Raw genomic sequence first — 22505 nt, 5'->3', positions numbered from 1 at the left:
ACTATAGCAGTGCTTAGGTGAAGCCCTACGTTGGTAGAACATCAACATCGTCACCACGCCGTCGTGCTGACGAAACTCTCCCTCAACACTCGGCTGGATCGGAGTTCGAGGGACGTCATCGGGCTGAACGTGTGCTGAACTCGGAGGTGCCGTGCGTTCGGTATTTGATCGGCCGGATCGTGAAGATGTACGACTACATCAACCGCGTTGTGCTAACGCTTCGGCTTTCGGTCTACGAGGGTACGTAGACAATGCTCTCCTCTCTCGTTGCTATGCATCACCATGATCTTGCGTGTGCGTAGGAAAATTTTGAAATTACTACGTTCCCCAACACCGCGATCTAAATCGCTGCGTGTACGACTCCACCAACCGCGTTCTTGCAACGCTTCCGCTTAGCGATCTTTAAGAGTATGAAGATGCACTCCCTCTTTCTCGTTGCTAGCATCTCCTACATTGATCTTGGTGACACGTAAAAATTTGTTTTGAATTATTGGTATATTCTCCAACATTCTCTCCCTACATGTCATCTTGTATGAGACCGTTCGCCTTAATTTGTTATAATATTAAAAAAACACCGATTGCTATAATGAAGGACACTACATTGCACCCGTTTTGAGGCAATTAATTTTAAGGTGACTGTAGCTATTTCTTGTACATAAAAAAGCAAAGGAGATGACAACATTTATCTTCGTTGAGGACGATAAGATGATGTGTAGGGAATATCAAAGGTAGAAATTTAACTTAACCGCTGTTTGATTCTTGAGTGATCAACCCATGGCCGAAACAAATAGGGGAAGCGTGATGTCAAGGTTTGTAGTGTAGACGTGATATTGAAATTGGGCTATGACGCCATCTATCTTTGCCAAGTAGTTCATATAGGATATGAAGAAGGAGCCGGGAAGGTTAACACCTGCTTAAGGAATACATTCTGCTTAATGAAGGTTAACCCTGAACTTTAATACCGTCTAAATTACAACCCTCAATTCTCAAAATCGATCAGAATTTAACCCTTCTCTACCTCTTGACCGGGTTTGACATGTTGATTGGGTGAACAGTAAACCAAAAAAATCATGCTTTTATTTCTTTTCATCGGGTATGCAGTAATTTCAAAAAAGTTACATTTCTTTAGCTTGTTTGGATATTTGAGTAGCACTCAGCAAAAAAGATAAATGAAGACAAATGTAGGGCCTGTGAACATTTAACTGTTCATGCACTATTCGGGCTGATTTTGTTTTTTTTGGCTGAGAGCTACTCAGATGTTTGAACGCGATGAAAATTGGCATGGACCTCACGCATTGATACATCTTCCATGCAAAAGATATTCGAATTTTTCTGAATTTACTGTTCAGCGAGTGAAAAATCAAACATATTTTTGAAAATTTACTTTTGTTCCACTTATTTTTTTTGAATTTATTGTTCACCTTGTGGAAAAAACAAACTTACTTTTTTTTCAACTTTTTTTTAATTTTTTAATTTACTTTTCGCTAGCCAAGGGGTCAAAACCGGTCAATAGAGAAAGAAGGGTTAAATCCTGACCGGTTTTGAGAGTTGGAGGTTGTAGTTTAGACGGTATTGGAGTTTGGGGTTGTAAATTAGACTAGGGCAAAAGTTTGAGATTAAAATATGCATTTCTCTCGTTCTATAATAATAAGGCGATGCATGAACTGCGAGCTCTTAAATGTTGATTAACTGATATCTATTTCTTTTGACAGGAGATCTAAAAGCATATTAATTATAAATTCTTTCGCACTTTTGATAGTAGTAATTAGATACTCAAACAAACATGTTGTACTTGCTAAAGATGCTAACCTATGATACTACTTCCTCCATTCAGTGGATAAGGCACACACTTTTTTCTAAATTCAACTTTCACCACAAATTACACAAATAATATATATTTTTATGACATAAAAATTATACTATTGAAAAGTTCTTTCAAATTGAATTCAATGGTATAACTTTTGTCACATATAACATACGTTTGATTGGTACTCCCTTTGTCCGGAAATACTTGTCAAAGAAATAGATATATCTAGATTTATTTTAGTTCTAGATGCATTCACTTTTATCCATTTATGCGACAAATAATTTCGGACGAAGGGAGTATAATTTTTGGTCAAAGTTGATTTTTGGGATGCTTGCACGCCTTATTCACTGGAATAGAGGGAGTATGCATTATGGAGATAATTTATGATACTCCATTTATTTATTTCACATATTAGATTCGTGTCGAGTTTATAAATTTTGATCAAATTTATATTAAAAGATATCAACATATACAATATCAAATACATACAACATGGAAGTATATTCAATGATGAATCCTAACGACACTGATTTGATATTTTAAGTGTTGGTACTCCCTCCGTCTTATAATGTAAGACGTTTTTTTGACACTACACTAGTGACGAAAAGCGTCTTACATTATGGAACGGAGAGAGTATTTTTTTACAAATTTGTTAAAACTTCATAAAGTTTGATTGAAGATAAACATAGCATGCAAAGTAAAAAGAAACGGAAGGAACACCACACACTATGAAATGTTTAGTTAGTGTTGATTGTTCTATAATAATAAGGCGATGCACGAACTGCGAGCTCTTAAATGTTGATTAACCGATATCTATTTTTTTGACAGGAGATCTAAAAGCATATTAATTCTAAATTCTTTTGCACTTTTGGTAGTAGTAATTAGATATACTCAAACAAACATACTGTACTTGCTAAAGAAAAGCTAAGCTTAGCGTGCACCGCTGTCATTATGGAGACACTGGAGGGCTAACGTGCAAGAAGACTTCCAACAGACACCCCACTACTAAAAATTCCATCATCTTCTCTGCCCCGTTGGTTCCTCCTCCCCCGTCCTCAGATCAGATCCGATCTCTCGCTCGCTCGCTCGCACCGGCCGGGCGAGGCGACGCACGACCGACCCCCCTCCCCTCCCCTCGACTGTGCCCTCTCGCCGCCGCCGTCTGCCGCCATGGCGGCGGCCAACGCCCCCATCGCCATGCGCGAGGCCCTCACGGTAACACGCGCGCGCATCATGCTCTCCGCCTCCGCCCCCCTTTCGGGAGTCAGATCAGATCTCCCGGCAGGGGCCGGAGCTTGCGGCCGACCGACTCGACTGACCGACTGACCGACTGACTCGTTCTCCATGGCGTTGTTGCTTGCAGCTGACGAGCCTGGGGATCGCGCCGCAGTTCATCACCTTCACCCACGTCACCATGGAGTCGGACAGGTACATCTGCGTCCGGGAGACCTCGCCGCAGAACAGCGTCGTCATCATCGACATGGCCATGCCCAGCCAGCCCCTCCGCAGGCCCATTACCGCCGACTCCGCGCTCATGAACCCCAACACCAGGATCCTCGCGCTCAAAGGTAGATCTCGCCGACCCCTTGCCCCTGGGATCTCGTTTTCATACTTGCTGCGGCCTCCATCCTAGCCCGCCGTGGGATCTGTCAGAGCCGGGCGGTGATCTCATCCTGTAGCTCCGTACTTAGTACAATGTGCAAATGGTGCAGTGGCTTTTAATTTGCATAGAAACCTGTGATCAAGTTTCAGCTGGGGATCTGTTAGCTTAGAGTGGCGATTGGCAATTATTTCCACACTTACAATGACAAATAGCACAGTATCTCAGTGATGAATACGCTTGTCATTATTTGCATATATAGATAATTCCGTTATGATATCATGCCCATGTTAGAAAGACAGTTTGGTGATCTAATATCTTAAAATTGTCGTTGAATTGCGATGAATACATATGTTCTTGACTTTGAAAAATGAATGCTCCCATGAAAGGTCAGATACATCCTTTCTATCTTGTGCTGATGTCTACTGACATCCCACACTTTAAATGCGTGTGATAGCTGCTGATCGGTTGTGCATTGAGTTCAGAGTTTCCATGGATTGCATGACGTCTATTTTGCCTATACTGTGACCATGACCATGACTTAGATTCCTTATAGTTGATCTTAGCTTGGACTTTGGATAGGTCACCGTAAGAGTTAATATATGAACCTGTGCAAGCCATTGTACGCTGTTGTTCTCATTTGAATCAATGACTTCTCCACGAACTGGATCTGCCTGTATTGTCTACGGCCTACTTTTGTCAAGGAAAATGCTACCTTTGTTTTGAGGGAAAACTGTAGGGTAGGATCCGGCAGTATGCATGTTATTTAACAACTAAAACGAAATATGCACAAGATATGGACGTGGAGGAATATGCAAATTACGTAGACTGATTGCTAGGCATCAACGGGATATACAATTGAATTATCCCAGGCACAGAACTTCCATATCTTCTCGTTTAAGCTTAAGGGCTTTCTGTCAATATGTTTTAAAGTCGAATGCTCCCTTATCACCTCTTTGTTTTGGCTAGTTATTTGTGATGAAGTAGAACTTGCATGTAAAATACCCATTTGATGTGATATTTTTTACGATGTTTTCTATTCCCTCTGTAAAGAAATGTAAGCGCGTTTAGATCACTACTTAGTGACGTTTAGATCACTACTTAGTGATCTAAGCGCTCTTTTAATCTAAGCGCTCTTTTATTTCTTTACGGAGGGAGTACATTCAAATAGTGATATCAGTTCTGCAAATAAACGGTAGCTGCCAGGTGATGTTCTTCCTGAATCAGAATTGTCTACTTGCAGAATCAGAATTGTCTATCTTTAATTTGATTTTTTTTTACGATGCTGTCTACATGCAAATACAATAGTGATATCAGTTCTGCAAATAAACAGATAGCTGCGAAGTGATGTTCTTGCACAATCAGAATTGTCTATCTTAAATCGTATAAAGTTGAAATGACTGGTTCATGCATCGATAGCATTTCAGGAGTTTACGAATAGACACGATAACATTCCACCTAATTATTTTTGCAGCTCAAATACCTGGAACCACGCAGGATCACCTGCAAATCTTTAATATTGAAGCTAAAACTAAAATCAAGTCGCACCAGATGCCTGAGCAGGTAAATGTTTTAAATTATTTTCAAGTGTTCTTGTTCCTTTTGTTTAAATGCTAATATGTAATCTTACTCGATACATTATCTTGCATATCTCCTCTTCTACAATTGCAGGTTGTGTTTTGGAAATGGATCACCCCAAAGTTGCTGGGTTTGGTAACACAGGCATCAGTGTATCACTGGTCAATTGAAGGTTACTCCTCTGACAAATCATAGTTATTGTCGGTTTAAGTGCTTCCAGCTTTGCATGATTTGGTGCTATGAATACAAAACCAAGATAATCATCGCTTGCTTTCGTTGGGATGCAGGAGATTCTGAGCCCATTAAGATGTTCGATAGGACAGCTAATTTGGCTAACAATCAGATTATCAACTATCGGTGTGATCCAGCGGAGAAGTGGCTCGTGCTTATTGGAATTGCACCTGGTGCTCCAGAGGTATGCTTAACAGACATTCTTGATATGTGTCATCATAACGTAGTGCACTGCTGTGTTCGGAATTGAATGCAATATAAAGACCACAATTGCTTTTGCCTCTCTTGCTGACATTTCTATCTCGATGATTTTTGACCCCTCTTGGTGTATAAGAATATAACCTATAATTTTCCAAAATTCGAAGCAAATTTACAACAGTGAGCCAGCAAGCAGTTGTTGTAGGCACTTATTAAACGATATACTTTGTCATATGTGCTTCTCATATTGACGAGCTTTCCTTTTCACCTATCAGAGGCCACAGCTGGTAAAGGGAAATATGCAACTCTTTTCTGTGGATCAGCAGCGTAGTCAAGCACTTGAAGCCCATGCTGCTTCTTTTGCAACATTCAAGGTACTGTTCAGTTATTTAGTGCTGCTTATATAATTGTTTATTTTCTAGTGTTTAACAACTGTGCTTGGTTTTCCTAACCAGGTTCCTGGCAACGAGAACCCATCCACCCTCATCTGTTTTGCTTCTAAGGCATCTAATGCTGGAACACTTACTTCTAAGTTGCATATTATTGAACTGGGCGCCCAGCCAGGTTTGTGTTTAGAACCCTGAAGTTCTACTTATCAATATTTTTGTTTCTGCATTCAAATTCAAATTCTTAGTAGAGCAAACTTGTCTACTGCATGGCCATTAGAATTTTGCTTTTATTTTGTTTAGATTCGTTCCTCTGTTCTTACTTTCGTTGTTGGTTCATTTCATGCAGGGAAACCTGGCTTTTCCAAGAAACAAGCCGATCTCTTCTTCCCACCAGATTTCCAGGATGATTTTCCTGTAGCCATGCAGGTATTATTTTAAGTCCCACAGGATGTATACCCTATATTAGCTACCACATAGATCTAATTCGTTTTATCTTCTTTTGATTACAGATCTCTCAAAAGTATGGCCTTGTCTATGTAATTACGAAGCTTGGGCTGCTGTTTGTATATGACTTGGAAACTGCTGCGGCAGTTTATAGAAATAGAATCAGTCCAGACCCCATATTCTTGACTGCAGAGTCTTCAACAACTGGTGGATTTTATGCCATTAACAGAAGAGGGCAGGTTTTGCATGCCACAGTTAACGATGCAACTGTTGTTCCTTTTGTCAGTGGTCAAGTATGTTGTTTTACTTTCTTTGATCCCTTGGCCATGTATATGTTAGTTAATCCTTTTAAAGTTTTAATACATTCTGGTGCATGCAGTTAAACAACCTTGAACTTGCCGTGAATCTTGCCAAAAGAGCCAATCTCCCTGGGGCGGAGAACTTGGTAAGCTCCGCAGCTAATTTTCTTCTGTGTATGATGATTTATATTTTGTGGCACCTGCTCTTTTTACCTATGCTTGTATTTTTGCATAATTAGTTAGTACACGTTTTGTTCGTGAGTAGTTCCTTGCTAAATTGTTGAGCTATTTGTTGCTAATTTCTTCGTATTCCATTGGAAATTGTGTAGCTGACATGTTTCAGTCTTCTACATTTAGCACTTGCATTCTTGCTGAATGAGCACTTCAGTCTTTTCAAGTTGTTTACGTAATCACTTAGCACAGTTCTCCTTCATAGTTGGAAATTTCATGCTTGCTCGTTGAATTATTTTGGCAGTCATCACTAATTGTTCCCTAGATAGCACTAATCTTTTTCCGCCTATACTTGTTACAGTAACTGTTTTGTCTTAGTGGAAATGGGGTGCTTATTGTTTTCTCTGTGAGTACTTATTGGTTGGTACTGGAGTGCTTACACTTGCAGTTAACTAGTCATGTAGTTGAGTTCTATGCTCACTGTAGAGTTTGAGATGTTTATCTTTTCTTTCATGCCACATATTGATTTGTAGATACTAAGTTTTGAAGTTTCTGAATTGCAGGTTGTGCAAAGATTCCAGGAACTGTTCGCACAGACAAAATACAAGGAAGCAGCAGAGTTGGCTGCAGAGTCCCCGCAGGGTCTTCTACGAACTCCCGAGACTGTTGCCAAATTCCAGGTCCCTTTCTTTTCATGCTGCCTATGAAGCTCTTAATGCTTACTTATTTCCTTTCTGCTGCTCAGTTGCCACCATTGTATTCCTTCTTAACGAGCCAGCCATTCTTCATACTGAACTGCGTGACTTATAAAGTGTGCTTACCGTATAAATTTTCATCAAAAGGATTATTAAAATTAGGGCTTTGCTATTTTTTTTACAAAAACAAACTCTTGGTAGTTATCATTTCCTGGAAGTATTATTGGGTTAGGACTAGAAATGTACACCTACAAAGACATATTATCTTCTTTCACATATACAGTTAATCTGCTTATAGTGTTGACATCTCTATTCCTTATTTGAAGGTATTATTTGTTAAGCGAAACACAACGGCCAAAAAGTTTCTTCTTATTTTAGATGTTACCCTTGTATAATCTGCTTTAATTGTAGGTTCTTCTGCTTGGCTCATTTGCTGTTTTTGTGCTTCACATGCAGAGTGTTCCTGTTCAAGCTGGACAAACACCTCCACTGTTGCAGTACTTTGGCACATTGCTTACTCGAGGGAAGCTCAATGCTTATGAATCCCTTGAGTTATCTCGACTTGTTGTCAATCAGAACAAGAAGAACCTTTTGGAAAATTGGTTGGCGGAAGACAAGTTGGAGTGCAGTGAAGAGCTTGGAGATCTTGTAAAGGTAAAATTGTGTTCTGCCATGTTTCTTGATTGCATAGAGCCATAGATATAGCCGTGCTTCCATTAATTTTGTTCACTATTGTGTCTGGAATGTTCACTCAGTGGTATGTTATTGCAGACGGTAGACAATGATCTTGCGCTAAAAATATACATAAAGGCTAGGGCAACCCCGAAAGTCGTCGCCGCTTTTGCTGAGAGGAGGGAGTTTGACAAGATCCTTATATACTCAAAGCAGGTATAGTGCTTTGGTACTGTTAAATCTTGTTTTCAGTTGGTATACCTGTGTTCACTTTGGACATTCACTGTTGACCTAACACTCTTGCTATTCCAGGTTGGATACACTCCGGACTACCTCTTCCTCCTCCAGACCATCTTACGTACGGATCCACAGGTAATAGTTTGTTTAAGAACTGTGCCAGGGTGAACCATTTTATACTTGATTGTGTGGTTCTTTGATCTGCATAAATCGCCTAACTGTATATCCTGTGTGTTCCTGGTCAGGGGGCTGTCAACTTTGCTCTCATGATGTCACAAATGGAGGGGGGTTGCCCGCTGGATTATAATACCATAACTGATCTCTTCCTTCAGGTAGCCTTTCTGTTCACATAAATGCTTATTATGCTTTGTTGATTTGTAATATTCTTTTTGCACTTTTTGCTGTGAATTTGGCTGTAATTCTTTGCCTTATGCATCTTTTGTTGACAGAGAAATATGATACGAGAAGCAACAGCTTTTCTGTTGGATGTTCTCAAACCAAATTTGGAAGAGCATGCTTTTCTTCAAACCAAGGTTAGCATTTACATTTTTTGAATATAGATGGCTACCATACATGTTTCATTCATTACTCAGTAGCTTCTGTCTGAATCCATTCCAGGTTTTGGAGATCAACTTGGTAACTTACCCAAATGTCGCCGATGCCATCCTTGCTAATGGTATGTTCAGTCACTACGATCGCCCTCGTATTGCTCAGCTGTGTGAAAAGGCTGGCTTGTACTTGCGGGCTCTCCAGGTTAGTATTTTTGCACGGATTCAGTTTGGGTTGATTCTTTGGCTCGCTATCTAATTATTCTTATACTGTAATGCAGCACTACGCAGAATTACCTGATATCAAGCGTGTTATCGTGAATACCCATGCTATTGAGCCGCAGGTTTGTTCTCTTCAGTTATAATTGGCCAGCAGTCTATTTTTTTTCCGGTCCACTGACTACTTTGTTGCACAGGCACTAGTTGAGTTCTTTGGAACCCTTTCTAAAGAATGGGCACTGGAATGCATGAAGGACCTTTTACTGGTCAACCTGAGAGGAAATCTTCAAATTGTTGTGCAGGTAACCTGCACAGTTACCTTCTCTTTCTCGTTGCTGCTCCCCCCTCCCCCCTCTCTTTGTTCTAATTGTCAAATTCATCTGTAGGCCGCCAAGGAATACTGTGAGCAGCTTGGAGTTGACGCTTGTATTAAACTGTTCGAACAATTTAAATCATACGAGGGGCTCTACTTCTTCCTAGGGTCCTATTTGAGCTCAAGGTACTTGTGCCTGATGTAACTTGATATGTTCTGTTTGCCCTTTTCTTACTGCGTCACACTTTAATATTTGACTTCATCACATGGAACAGTGAGGATCCAGATATCCATTTCAAATATATAGAATCAGCTGCAAGGACTGGACAGATTAAAGAAGTTGAGCGAGTCACAAGAGAGTCTAACTTTTACGATGCTGAGAAGACAAAGAACTTTCTGATGGAAGCAAAACTACCTGATGCCCGTCCACTCATAAATGTCTGTGATCGCTTTGGTTTTGTTCCAGATCTTACTCACTATCTGTACACAAACAATATGCTCCGGTACATTGAAGGCTATGTACAGAAGGTATATATAACTCTCATGAATTTAGTTTTATTTGAGTATCATTCTTGTAATATGTTGAGTATATGAATGGCCATTTACCCTTTTCTCTGTATTGTAGGTGAACCCTGGAAACGCTCCGTTGGTAGTGGGCCAGTTACTTGATGACGAGTGCCCGGAAGATTTCATTAAGGGTTTGATTTTGTCTGTTCGATCTCTTCTTCCTGTCGAGCCACTGGTTGATGAATGCGAGAAGAGGTTTGATTCTTAGCTCTTATCCTGTACACACATGCACACCTGCCTTTTCTTTTGGTCTTATTTGTTCACTATTTTTAACCAGGAACCGTCTACGTTTACTGACACAATTCCTGGAGCACTTAGTGAGTGAGGGTAGCCAAGATGTGCATGTCCACAATGCTCTTGGGAAAATTATCATTGACAGCAACAACAATCCTGAGCATTTCCTTACGACCAACCCGTTCTATGACTCCCGTGTGGTGGGTAAATACTGTGAAAAGAGGGATCCTACTCTTGCTGTTGTTGCTTACAGACGTGGACAGTGCGATGAAGAACTTATCAATGTTACCAACAAAAACTCGCTGTTCAAGCTGCAAGCTAGGTATGTAAATAGTTTTTTGTCCTTCTGATGTTCTGAATCTTTATATCCATTGGGTGTCTGCTTACATGCTCAAATCTTGTAATTTGAATTTTCAGGTATGTGGTTGAAAGAATGGACGGTGATCTGTGGGATAAAGTTCTACAGCCTGATAATGAATATAGAAGGCAGTTCATTGACCAAGTGGTTTCTACTGCATTGCCCGAAAGCAAGAGTCCTGAGCAAGTTTCTGCTGCTGTTAAGGCTTTCATGACAGCTGACCTCCCTCATGAACTGATTGAACTTCTTGAGAAGATTGTCCTTCAGAATTCCGCGTTCAGTGGAAACTTCAATCTTCAGAATCTGCTCATCTTGACAGCCATCAAGGCAGACTCATCTAGGGTCATGGACTATGTTAACAGACTAGACAACTTTGATGGTCCTGCCGTCGGAGAAGTAGCAGTTGAAGCACAACTTTATGAGGAGGCTTTTGCCATATTCAAGAAGTTCAACTTAAATGTGCAGGCTGTTGATGTTCTGTTGGATAACATCCGAAGCATAGAAAGGGCGGAAGAGTTTGCATTCCGTGTTGAAGAAGATGCTGTCTGGAGCCAGGTTGCCAAGGCCCAGTTGCGTGAAGGTCTAGTCAGCGAAGCAATCGAGTCCTTCATTCGTGCAGATGATGTGACACATTTCCTTGATGTCATCCGTGCTGCTGAGGAAGCCAATGTATACCATGATTTGGTCAAGTACTTGCTGATGGTAAGGCAAAAGGCAAGGGAGCCCAAAGTCGACAGCGAACTCATCTTTGCATATGCTAAGATTGATAGACTCAGTGACATTGAAGAGTTTATTCTGATGCCGAATGTTGCCAATCTCCAAAATGTTGGTGACCGTCTGTATGACGAAGAGCTCTACGAAGCTGCAAAGATCATCTATGCCTTCATCTCAAACTGGGCTAAGCTGGCTGTCACCTTGGTCAAGCTGAAGCAGTTCCAAGGTGCTGTAGATGCTGCTCGCAAGGCTAACAGCGCTAAAACATGGAAGGAGGTCTGCTTTGCTTGTGTTGACGCTGAGGAGTTCCGTCTAGCACAAATCTGTGGTCTCAACATTATCGTTCAGGTATATAAGCAGGGACATCCTTTTGAGCTTAATATATGTTCCTTTCCGAGGACCTTTTTCATCTCATCCTTTCTGACATGCCTTCTTTTTTGTTTAGGTTGATGACTTGGAGGAAGTGAGTGAATACTACCAGAACAGAGGTTGTTTCAGTGAACTTATTTCCCTCATGGAGAGTGGTCTTGGACTTGAGCGGGCACACATGGGCATCTTTACTGAATTGGGAGTTCTCTATGCTAGATACCGCCCTGAGAAGCTCATGGAACACATCAAACTCTTCTCCACCCGTCTCAACATTCCTAAGCTTATCCGTGCTTGTGATGAACAACAGCACTGGAAAGAGCTTACATACCTATACATTCAATATGATGAATTTGACAATGCTGCTACCACTATCATGAACCATTCTCCAGATGCATGGGATCACATGCAATTTAAGGATGTTTGTGTTAAAGTTGCAAATGTTGAGATTTATTACAAGGCAGTGCATTTCTATTTGCAAGAGCACCCTGATCTCATCAATGATCTTCTCAATGTGCTTGCACTTCGTTTGGATCATACCAGAGTTGTAGATATAATGCGCAAGGTTTGTACCTAATTGAAGATTTTGGTGTCTTAGACTTATACTCCCTCCGTTCCGAATTACTCGTCGCAGAATTGGATGCATCTAGATGCATTTTAGTTCTAGATACATCCATTTCTGCGACGAGTAATTTGGAACGGAGGGAGTATATACCATGCTAAAACTTTGAACTGTTCTGTTATTTTTATGCAGGCTGGTCAGTTGCATCTTGTGAAACCGTACATGGTTGCAGTTCAGAGCAACAATGTCTCTGCTGTCAATGAAGCTTTGAATGAGCTATATGTCGAAGAGGAGGACTACGAGAGGCTCCGTGAATCTGTTGACATGCATGATAACTTTGATCAGATAGGTCTTGCCCAGAAGGTAAGAGAACTAGACAAATATGAAATGCTTTTTGATGTTATTACTGTTTTTATTATAACAAGTGCCTGCTCTTGTTGACCAGCTTGAGAAGCATGAGTTGCTTGAGATGAGAAGGATTGCCGCCTACATTTACAAGAAGGCTGGCAGATGGAAGCAATCTATTGCCCTATCGAAGAAAGACAACATGTACAAGGATTGCATGGAGACATGCTCACAGTCTGGTGACCGTGAGCTCTCAGAGGACTTGCTTGTCTATTTCATCGAACAGGTCTGAATTCTATGCAAATTGAGTTATATGCCTTTTCTTGTGCTGGTTTAGCAGTGTGAATTTTTTTTGAACTTTAGTCCTATTGCATGAAATCTGCCTCCAGTATCTGTAGGCAGCACGTGATATTGCTTTTCTTATCACTAAAGGTCTCTGGTTTTCATGCAGGGAAAGAAAGAATGCTTTGCTTCTTGCCTCTTCATTTGCTACGACTTGATTCGTGCGGATGTCGCTCTTGAGCTTGCATGGACGAATAACATGCTGGATTTCGCGTTCCCCTATCTATTACAGGTATATATTTTTCTATGTGAATGTTTGGAAATATCCACCTGTGTACAATTTTGCTTTAATGGCGTTGTTGCTGTCCCGTGCAGTTCATCCGTGAGTACACAAGCAAGGTAGATGATTTGGTGAAGGACAGGATAGAATCGCAGAAGGAAGAGAAAGCTAAAGAGAACGAAGAGAAGGAACTAGTTGCGCAGCAGGTAATCTTGAAGTGCACCTTTGTTTTGGTTGAACGACGTATTATCTACTCCCTCTGTACCGTAATATTTGTCGCTGGAGTAGCTGGAGTTTAGCTACTCCAGCGACATATATTACGTTACAGAGGGAGTATTATTCATGCTTAAGGAGCCAACATGACAAATATGCATTCTGTTTGACAGAACATGTACGCTCAATTGCTTCCTCTGGCCTTGCCTGCTCCGCCCGGCATGATGGGCGGTCCACCTCCTATGGGCGGGATGGGCATGCCGCCGATGGGCGGGATGGGTATGCCGCCGATGGGTCCTGGTCCAATGCCAGCATACGGGATGCCTCCAATGGGAAGCTACTGAGTCAACCAGCCTCTGTTGTATGAATTTGAGGAGTACAGATGATGTGAAGTATTTGAGTTGACGCAGAGGGAGGGAAGAATCATGAATATCTATCCCAGAGAGGTATCTTCCAAGGTGTATATCTGCGTCATCGGTTGTTCCAGTTAATATTCTTTTGGTACCAGGACAATTTTGGCAAGCGAAATCTCTAGCCGAGTTTGAGTTAATTACAGGACTGCTATATATTATATATATTATATTACGGTTGGATAGGATGAGCAGCAGCATGAGTGGTTAGGCCCCTGGTACCATTTGTATAGGTGTTATATTGAAAGTTTGTAGACATTCTGCATGTACACTCGTCGGTGTTGGTGTTGCTGCCAGCCATAAACACATCAAATACTGTCTGTATGTTGTTAATTACCGGTTTCCATCTCTTGTCCAGTGCTTAGTTTTTTTGTAACCGAATGAACGCTTTTGTTGTACTTCTGAGTTGCTGATGGTCTATAGTTTTTTCCGTGCATCGTACTAGCTGTGCTCAAATCCGATAGAATGTACAACTGACTGTACTCCGCTCCTTGATGGTTGTTTTGTGACTGGTCATGCTCCAGCCGAACCAGAAGTTCCGCGAAACTACTCGTGTCAATTTCATATTTATGGAGATGTTTGTTCGCTGACAGTAACATCTTAAACTACGTAGGCGCGTGGCCCCAGTAACGCAAGATTAGCAAGATTATTTCATTCTAGCCCATTCAAGACGTCTGAATCCACTATGTCTATCCTGGAAGGACCCATTCCTGTCAAGTATTCAAGAAGGGACCACTCCAGAATGGTCTAGAATGTGCATCCAGTTGCAACTAAGCCGGCGACTATAACGATTTCCCTTGCTACCGCTTTGTTTTCGTGCAGTTCCTGTTTCTTTGCATCAGCTGCGTGCGTTGACAAGCATTTGTCACCTTTAGTCGGTCCATCTACTTGTTCGTGAACCTTCCTTTGTCACCCAACATGTCTCGATGCATGCATCTCTTGGTTAAGACCGGTCAGTTACCCATACCTGTCCTGTGGCTCCTCTACCCGACATTCGTCAAGGTAGCAAGAAGCGTCGACTCTGTGTCTTGTCGTCGGCAATTACGGGTCAAACGACGGAGAAGGACGACTGTGCATATGGAAACGAGTGGGTTCCTTCTCCCTTCTTGCACATCAAGGCGCCCTTTGCCTTGTTTTCTCTACGTAGGGAAATCACTTGGAAAGGCCCCCGCTGAATCTACTTTTATTCAGCTTTGCTGATTGTCTTAAATCTTTGGAAGCATCACCTAAGGTTTCACACTTATAACTAGGCCAAGGTCGTAAAAAAGGAACCCAGAGCTCCATTTTTTCTCTTCCAGAGATAAAACGCGGTTGGCACTCGGATGTTTTTTCACGACATTCTTTTATGACAAACTCAAAGTAGCAACGCGTATGCATGTCTTCACATGCGGCTGCTATCCAATGTGATATTTGCCTATATAGAAAGAGTACACACATGCACTCAGAAATCTTACATTCTAGTGTAGCAGTTAATGGGGAAAGGAGGATCTGAAATATTATTTGGAAAGCTAATGTCCCTCAGAAGATCAGAATACTTGCTTGGCGGGTGGCTTCTAATATTTTGGCGGTTCAAGTTAACAGGGTTAAACAGCATCAAGCTATCCTGAGAACATGTACAATTTGTGGTGTTGAAGATGAATGCACTTTTCATGCGTTGGTGAGTTGCCCAAAGGCGCGTGCTCTTAGTTTGGCTTTGATAAAGGTATGGAATTTGCCGGCCGAAGTGCTTTTTAAAAATATAGGGCCAGATTGGTTTCTTATTTTACTGGATCAATTAAGTCCGACAGCGCGTGAGCAGACTATATTCATGTTGTGGAGAGCCTGACATTTGAGGAATGATTTAATTTTTGCTAAAGGTAAAGAATACATCTAAGCCTCTGTGAATTTTGTACAAAATTACTTGGCTTCCATTTCGTCTTGCCAAACAAAAGCGCAGGGAGTGATAAGTAAAGAAAGGCAAGGAATTGGAGGAGGGCATTCAGGTTTCGAATAATGTGGAGAGGAACCTCCTAACGCGGAGTTTTTCAAGATTAACGTCGATGCAAGTTTTGTGGAGGCAATCAACGCCGCGAGTGTGGGGGTGGTTGTCAGAAACCATGTTGGAGAAGTAGTAATTTCCTCTTGGGATTATATTGGAGCCTGCTATAGCGTTGAAGAAGCGGAACTTAGAGCGGCAATCTCCGGATTGTATATCGGTATCACAATTCACAAACCCATCATTTTAGGAACTGATTGTTCTTTTGTAGTTGGTGTTCTAGGAAAGGATATTTTTGAAAAATCTCCCCTTGTTGACCTTAAGAAGGAAGCATTGAGTATTTCAAAGATGCTTGCGAATGTAAAGATTTCCAATATTAGCAGGGAAGCTAATATGGTGACGCATGAGATAGCTAAGTTTAGTTTTAATAATAGGTCTGACAGTGTTCTTATTAATAGTGTTTCGGCCTGTGTGGCAGATGCTGTAATGAATGATTGTATAAAGATTCTAATTTAATTAATATATGGGTGTGGTTAAAGAAAAAGAAATCTTACACATCATGTTGACACCATCATATTAGTTGCTAAACGGGAATTTTAAAAGTGATTTATCTCGCAAACCGTTAATCCGATTAGCGACCTTTCTTTCATCGGTGGGTTCTCCGCCTTGACGAATGAAATCGGACCGTCTACCAGGCCAGCGGTTTGAGATTCTTTTTAAATTCAAACTTTAAAGAATTTTTTGGTGATGTCATGCTCATGTGTTAGTGTTGCATGCAAAGGAGAGAAGGAAGTGAGTTGCCCCATGAGAAGGCCAACATGCGGCGCCAATATCCTTTATTATCTATTCAAAAAAGAGTAAACAGAGGGTTTACCATTTGCTTAAACTAATCACGAACAAGATTCTTATCAATGAGCTAGAGGTCAAATAGGAAGAGGTATGAGCTTATTTACAACATGACACCCTCAACTTCTCTTCATCATCAAAATTGAAAAGATAAAGAAGAACAAACAAAAGTTAAGCATCACACCCAAACCCCCAGCATACAATTGAAACATCCACCATGTGAACAAGTGCAACCACATGTCAAAAACACAGAAGAAAAAAGCGAACGAATGAAATGAAACCAACCGTCCTTTACAAATTGGCCATCATCATGACCCTGAACTCGTCGAAGGAGAGGACGCCGTCGCCGTTGAGGTCGAACCTGCAGATCATAGCCCTGCACTCCTCCAGCCCCATCTTCTCGGCCCCCAGCAGCTTGCCCAGCATCCGCCTCAGGCTCGCCGGCGTGATCCTGGCGCCCTCCTCCTCGCCGCCCCCCGTCGCGTACATCGCGAACGCCTCCCTTAGGCACCGCCGCCTCACCTCCTCGTCGTCGCCTCCGGCCGCCCCACCGTCGTCTCCGGCGGCGGCGAGGCCGAGCCGGGAGAACTCCTCCTGGTCCAGCAGCCCGTCGCCGTCGGCGTCCACCGTGGCCAGGATCGCCGCCGCCTCCTCCTCGGACACCTCCTCGCCCAGCGCCGCCGTCATGGAGCCGCGCAGCTCGGCCGCCGACACCTTGCCGTCGCCGTCCTTGTCGAAGGCGGCGAACACCGACGACGCCTGCGCCACGGCCTCGGCCACCATCCGTGAATGCTCAATCTTGTTTGCTTGCTGGCTTCTCTGTGACCTCTATGTATCTTGCTGGTGAACTGCTCACAACCTTATATCACGTGGCTTGATGGACATGGTGTGGCGCATGGGTGTTGATGCTATATATGCTGGTACGGGCCCTGTACGGGCAGAATGTCAAATAATTCCAGAGAGTTCAGGCTTAGAACCTTCTCCATGACCGTGGCAACGCGTCAGCAACGCTATCAGGTTCCGTGGATATGCGCGTAGCCGTAGGGTTACCAGCAGCTTTCTGTGTGCTGCGAACTGCGATGCATCGTGCGTCCTTCATTCCCAGTGCGTTAATTAATTAATTAAGCGTCACAACAAAGCTCTAGTACAAAATGATTATTTTTGCATTACTTGACTTCGAGGGAATATTTCACGTCAAACATTGGTATCGAATTTCTTTATTTTTGCTATACTATACTATATATTTGGGTTTTTTTAGAGATCATTTTTTCATGGTATTGAGAAAATTCCCAATACCATTGGTTTGTGAAACTCACAGAAATCTTTTTGGGTCTTTACTTAAGGCAATTCTGTTAAGAGTCTCTCGTTTCATGCTTTCCCATGATGGGTCATTGTTTTCAAGATTGTGTCCAAAATCATTATTTTGACCAAATTTCGAGGATGTGGTTAGTACTTTCCAAGTTTCTTCTGTTTTGCCATGGTTCCATTTCAGGGTAACACTTTTATACCATTATATAGTGTACGGATAATTTTGAATATTGATCACTGGATGAGGCCAGTATGATGGTACAAATGTGACAAATCCAATCACTATTAGTCATTGAATATCATCTCCATCCATCGAATTCTGCCATATGTATTATCTTGAAGATTGAGAGCTTAAGCACAATGTACAAATCTCAAAACACAAACACTTCTTTGTTTTAGAGTATTCCATGCTTAAGTTCTCCAAGCCTTCTTTTGTCACTAAATGAATTATCATTATGTTTTAACTTTATGGTTTACAATGTATAATATGCACAAACCTCAAACCAAGGCACTCCTCGGTTGTTCTAGACTTTACCACGCTTTATTTCGTCATTTTTTTTGACATTTACTCTTACTTTATGATTCATTTTAAAGGCTGACCACAACTTTATGAAGTCCACTTGTCTTAGCAAATGCAATACTTCATGCATAAATTACTCCAGACTTGCATGTTTACCTCTTATGACTTCGTATGTCAATATTCATTTGTATGCCGGTTATCTGATTTCTCACATGCAACACACATGTACCTTACTAGTACATATGGCAGCAAAATGTGGTTTCCCATTGGGAATAGAGTGTCGCAAATTGACAATACATCATCGTTTATTTATTTATTTTTGTGAATACGCCATCGTTTATTTCCCTTGTAACCGCCAGATATACAAATATCTTGATGAGAATCCCACAAAGAAAGTATTCATGAGAAATAGAACTTTTGTCTCTAAACTATTGGCTGAATCTACTTTTGATCCCTAAGCTTTGAAAGTAAAAAAAACTTTACTCTCAACTCCCAGAATCTCGGGGTCTACTGCCTTTCAGCGTCATCCATGCTGAAATTCACCATGACCATTGTCTACTGGCCTACAGACCACTCCAAGAAGGACGAGTTCTTTGCTGAACTCTGTGTTGTCTCACTGACACCGGGTTCCCGGCTGTTCGCACTCGGCCACTCTAATCATGTTTATCGCGTCTGTGACAAAAACAACAACACCAACATTAAAAGAAGTCATCTTAACTGGTCCGGTAGCACCCTTGAAGATTGTTATCTCAAAGGATTCCACTTGTACAATAGTCGATTCATATGGAGTAATGAAAGAGAGAACTCTACCATGAGCAAGGTCGATAATTTCTTCTGCAATGATAACTGTGACGTTTCCTTTGACGGTCATATCCTCCACGCCTTATCCTCCTCGCTCTCCGACCATTATTCGCTCTTGCTTGCTAGCAGCCGCGGTCAGAGGAAGCCGAGATCGTTCAAATTTGAGTGCTTCTGGACGCGCATGCCAGGGTTCTCCTACGTGGCCCTTCAAGCATGGAATGAACCTTGCACTCGTTCTGATCCATATAGGATCCTTTTCCACAAGTTGCAGCACACTAGTAGGCGCCTCCGGATGTGGAGCAGGTCCCTTCTCTCCAACACCAAGCTTCAACACCACATGGCCCTAGAGGTCGTTCTTCACCTTGACTTGGCCATGACGACCCGACAGCTTTCACCGGAGGAGCTTAGAGCACGGCTCAGTCGGCGTGCCATTGCACTTGTCGTGCTTGAGAGGTCGCAAAAGAAGCAATTGTTGGGAACGTAGTAATAATTCAAAATTTCCCTACGTGTTACCAAGATCAATCTAGGAGATGCTAGCAACAACAGAGAAGGAGTGCATCTTCATACCCTTGAAGATCGCTAAGCGGAAGCGTTACAGGAACACGGTTGATGGAGTCATACTCGCGGCGGTTCAAATCGCGGAAGATCTGATCTAGCGCCCAACGGACGGCGCCTCCGCGTTCAACACACGTACAACCTGGGAACGTCTCCTCCTTCTTGATCCAGCAAGGGGAGAGGATAAGTTGAGGGAAAACTCCGGCAGCACGACAGCGTGGTGGTGGAGCTTGCGGTTCTCCTGCAGGGCTTCGCCAAGCATTACGGAGGAGGAGGTGTTGGAGGAGGGAGGGGCTGCGCCAGGGGAAGGGGTGGGGCTGCCCTCTCTCTCCCTCACTATATATAGGGGGGAAGGGGGGAGGAGGAGGCACCCTAGGGTTTCCCTAGGGGAGGGTCGACGGCCACAGGGGAAACCCTAGATGGGTTTGGGCGCCCCAACCCCTAGGAAACTTGCCCCCCAAGCCGAGAGGGGCGGCTGCCCTAGGGGAGGCGCCCCCACCTCTCCAGGTTACGTGAGATGGGGTGGGAGGGGCGCACAGCCCCTTAGTGGGCTGGTGCCCCCCCTTCCCTTGTCTCATAAGGCCCCCCAACGCTTGCCGGGGCCTCCGAAACTCCTTTCGGTCACGCTGGTCATCACCCGGTACTCCCAGAACAATTCCGGACTCCAATACCCTTCGTCCAATATATCGATCTTCACCTCCGGACCATTCTGGAGTTCCTCGTCACGTCCGGGATCTCATCCTGGACTATGAACAACCTTCGGTAACCACATACGATTCCCATTACAACTCTAGCGTCACCGAACCTTAAGTGTGTAGACCCTACGGGTTCAGGAACCATGCAGACATGACCGAGACACCTCTCCGGCTAATAACCAATAGAGGGATCTGGATACCCATATTGGCTCCCACATGTTCCACGATGATCTCATCGGATGAACCACGATATCGGGGATTCAGTCAATCCCGTATACAATTCCCTTTGAACATTAGTATGTTACTTGCCCGAGATTCGATCATCGGTATCCCCATACCTCGTTCAATCTCGTTACCGGCAAGTCTCTTTACTTGTTTCGTAACACATGATCCCGTGGCTAACTCCTTAGTCACATTGAGCTCATTATGATGATGCATTATCGAGTGGGCCTAGAGATACCTCTCCGTCATACGGAGTGACAAATCCCAGTCTCGATTCGTGCCAACCCAACAGACACTTTCGGAGATACCTGTTGTGCACCTTTATAGCCACCCAGTTACGTTGTGATGTTTGATACACCCAAAGCACTCCTATGGTATCTGGGAGTTGCACAATCTCATGGTCTAAGGAAATGATACTTGACATTAGAAAAGCTCTAATAAACGAACTACACGATCTTGTGCTATGCTTAGGATTGGGTCTTGTCCATCACATCATTCTCCTAATGATGTGATCCCGTTATCAACGACATCCAATGTCCATGGTCAGGAAACCATAACCACCTATTGATCAACGAGCTAGTCAACTAGAGGTTTACTAGGGACATGTTGTGGTCTATGTATTCACACATGTATTACGGTTTCCGGTTAATACAATTATAGCATGAACAATTGTAAGGGAATATTTATCCCCAAGGTGTTTTGGTGATTGATGACAATGCATTTGCGGACTAATCGTGTGTCTCGAGTATTTCAGATATTTCATTACTAGGCACAAGACGGTTAGGAGCCCCTCGAAGGTTATTGAAGATGGTGTTTTTCTACGTTCCTTTTTCGGTGGATTTGAGTCATAGGAAAGCCGTACTATTAAGAGGGGGTCCGCTTTGGAAAGGTTTGGGTGGAATCGTCACGTACACGTTTACTCCTCTTTGCACCGGCTTTCCCTTAGCACTTTGGAGCATCCTCCGTTTCTTCGTGTTTGTGCAAAAAGAAGAATTCCTAATGTTGCTGTTCTGAGGCTTGCGGTAGTACTGCTCTTCGGAGCGATAGTACCGCAGGCCCCTGCGGTAGTACCACATGCCTTTGCGGTAGTACCGCTCCTTGGGAGCCATAGTACTGTGAGTCCTGGTCCGGCACAACACCATTAGCGGAAGTAGGGGCGGATGTAATTTTTTACATACGCTCCCTGCGCGGTAGTACCGCTTGCCTTCAGCGGTAGTACCATGTCGGATTTTTGCACTATTTGAAAATCAGCGGAACTGGCCACGTACGTTTCTTTATTTGTCCACGGCCTTCCCAGGCTGGTCCAACCCTGCCTTGCGGTAGTACCGCAAGGGGGTGCGGTAGTATCGCGCGGGCGGCAGTACCGCTCCAGCTTCGTTGCTATAGGCCTGGGTTAGCTCTTGCCGTGGCCACGGTAGTACCGCGGTTCGCTGCGGTAGTACCGTGAGCCCTTGCGGTAGTACCGCTTGGCTGGCGCGGTAGTACCGCATGTCGCGGGCTGGTTAAGTGGATAACGGTTGGATTTGTCTCTCCACTATATAAGGGGCATCTTCTTCTCCGAATTGACTACCTCTTCCAACCCTAAGCTCCATTGTTGCTCCAAGCTCCATTTTCGCCCGATCTCTCTCCCTAGCCAATCCAACTTGTTGATTTTCTAGGGATTGGTTGAGAAGGCCTCGATCTACACTTCCACCAAGAGAAATTCGATTCCCCCCACTAATCCCTTGCGGATCTTGTTACTCTTGGGTGTTTGAGCACCCTAGACGGTTGAGGTCACCGCGGAGCCATATTCCATTGTGGTGAAGCTTCGTGGTGTTGTTGGGAGCCTCTGATAAAGTTGTGGAGATTTCC

At 43.1% G+C, this 22505-nt stretch overlaps 2 protein-coding genes across 2 annotated transcripts; one reads left to right on the top strand and one right to left on the bottom strand.

Moving 5' to 3' along the window:
• Positions 1 to 2788: 2788 nt before the first annotated feature.
• Positions 2789 to 14083, top strand: LOC125508800 (clathrin heavy chain 1-like). The gene is made up of 30 exons (XM_048673596.1): positions 2789 to 3022; positions 3171 to 3375; positions 4882 to 4970; positions 5079 to 5157; positions 5273 to 5400; positions 5690 to 5788; positions 5870 to 5978; positions 6150 to 6229; positions 6313 to 6540; positions 6627 to 6692; positions 7281 to 7397; positions 7869 to 8066; positions 8184 to 8300; positions 8397 to 8456; positions 8567 to 8653; positions 8771 to 8854; positions 8940 to 9074; positions 9151 to 9213; positions 9286 to 9390; positions 9475 to 9587; positions 9677 to 9929; positions 10027 to 10163; positions 10246 to 10524; positions 10620 to 11622; positions 11720 to 12205; positions 12395 to 12565; positions 12648 to 12833; positions 12999 to 13121; positions 13205 to 13315; positions 13496 to 14083. The coding sequence occupies exons 1-30, from the start codon at positions 2978 to 2980 to the stop codon at positions 13664 to 13666; spliced, it is 5127 nt and encodes a 1708-aa protein (XP_048529553.1). The 5' UTR covers positions 2789 to 2977; the 3' UTR covers positions 13667 to 14083.
• A 2548-nt stretch (positions 14084 to 16631) lies between these two features.
• LOC125555952 (probable calcium-binding protein CML25/26) lies at positions 16632 to 17452 on the bottom strand. The gene has a single exon (XM_048718755.1). It carries the CDS (start codon positions 17334 to 17336, stop codon positions 16845 to 16847), a length of 492 nt encoding a protein of 163 aa, XP_048574712.1. The 5' UTR covers positions 17337 to 17452; the 3' UTR covers positions 16632 to 16844.
• Positions 17453 to 22505: the final 5053 nt, after the last annotated feature.

Source organism: Triticum urartu, chromosome 5, assembly GCF_003073215.2.
Source record: "Triticum urartu cultivar G1812 chromosome 5, Tu2.1, whole genome shotgun sequence".
Lineage (NCBI taxonomy): Eukaryota > Viridiplantae > Streptophyta > Magnoliopsida > Poales > Poaceae > Triticum > Triticum urartu.
Note: the sequence above shows the minus strand (reverse complement) of the source record. Positions and strands in the feature narration are given on the sequence as shown.

Excerpts from the sequence above, each read along its gene's own strand:
- LOC125508800 (XM_048673596.1), top strand. The coding sequence starts at position 2,978 with ATGGCGGCGGCCAACGCCCCCATCGCCATGCGCGAGGCCCTCACG. Across the intron at positions 11,623-11,719 it reads GTCTCAACATTATCGTTCAG|GTTGATGACTTGGAGGAAGT; the intron begins GTATATAAGCAG and ends TTTTTTGTTTAG. Across the intron at positions 13,122-13,204 it reads CGTTCCCCTATCTATTACAG|TTCATCCGTGAGTACACAAG; the intron begins GTATATATTTTT and ends TGTCCCGTGCAG.
- LOC125555952 (XM_048718755.1), bottom strand. The coding sequence starts at position 17,336 with ATGGTGGCCGAGGCCGTGGCGCAGGCGTCGTCGGTGTTCGCCGCCTTC.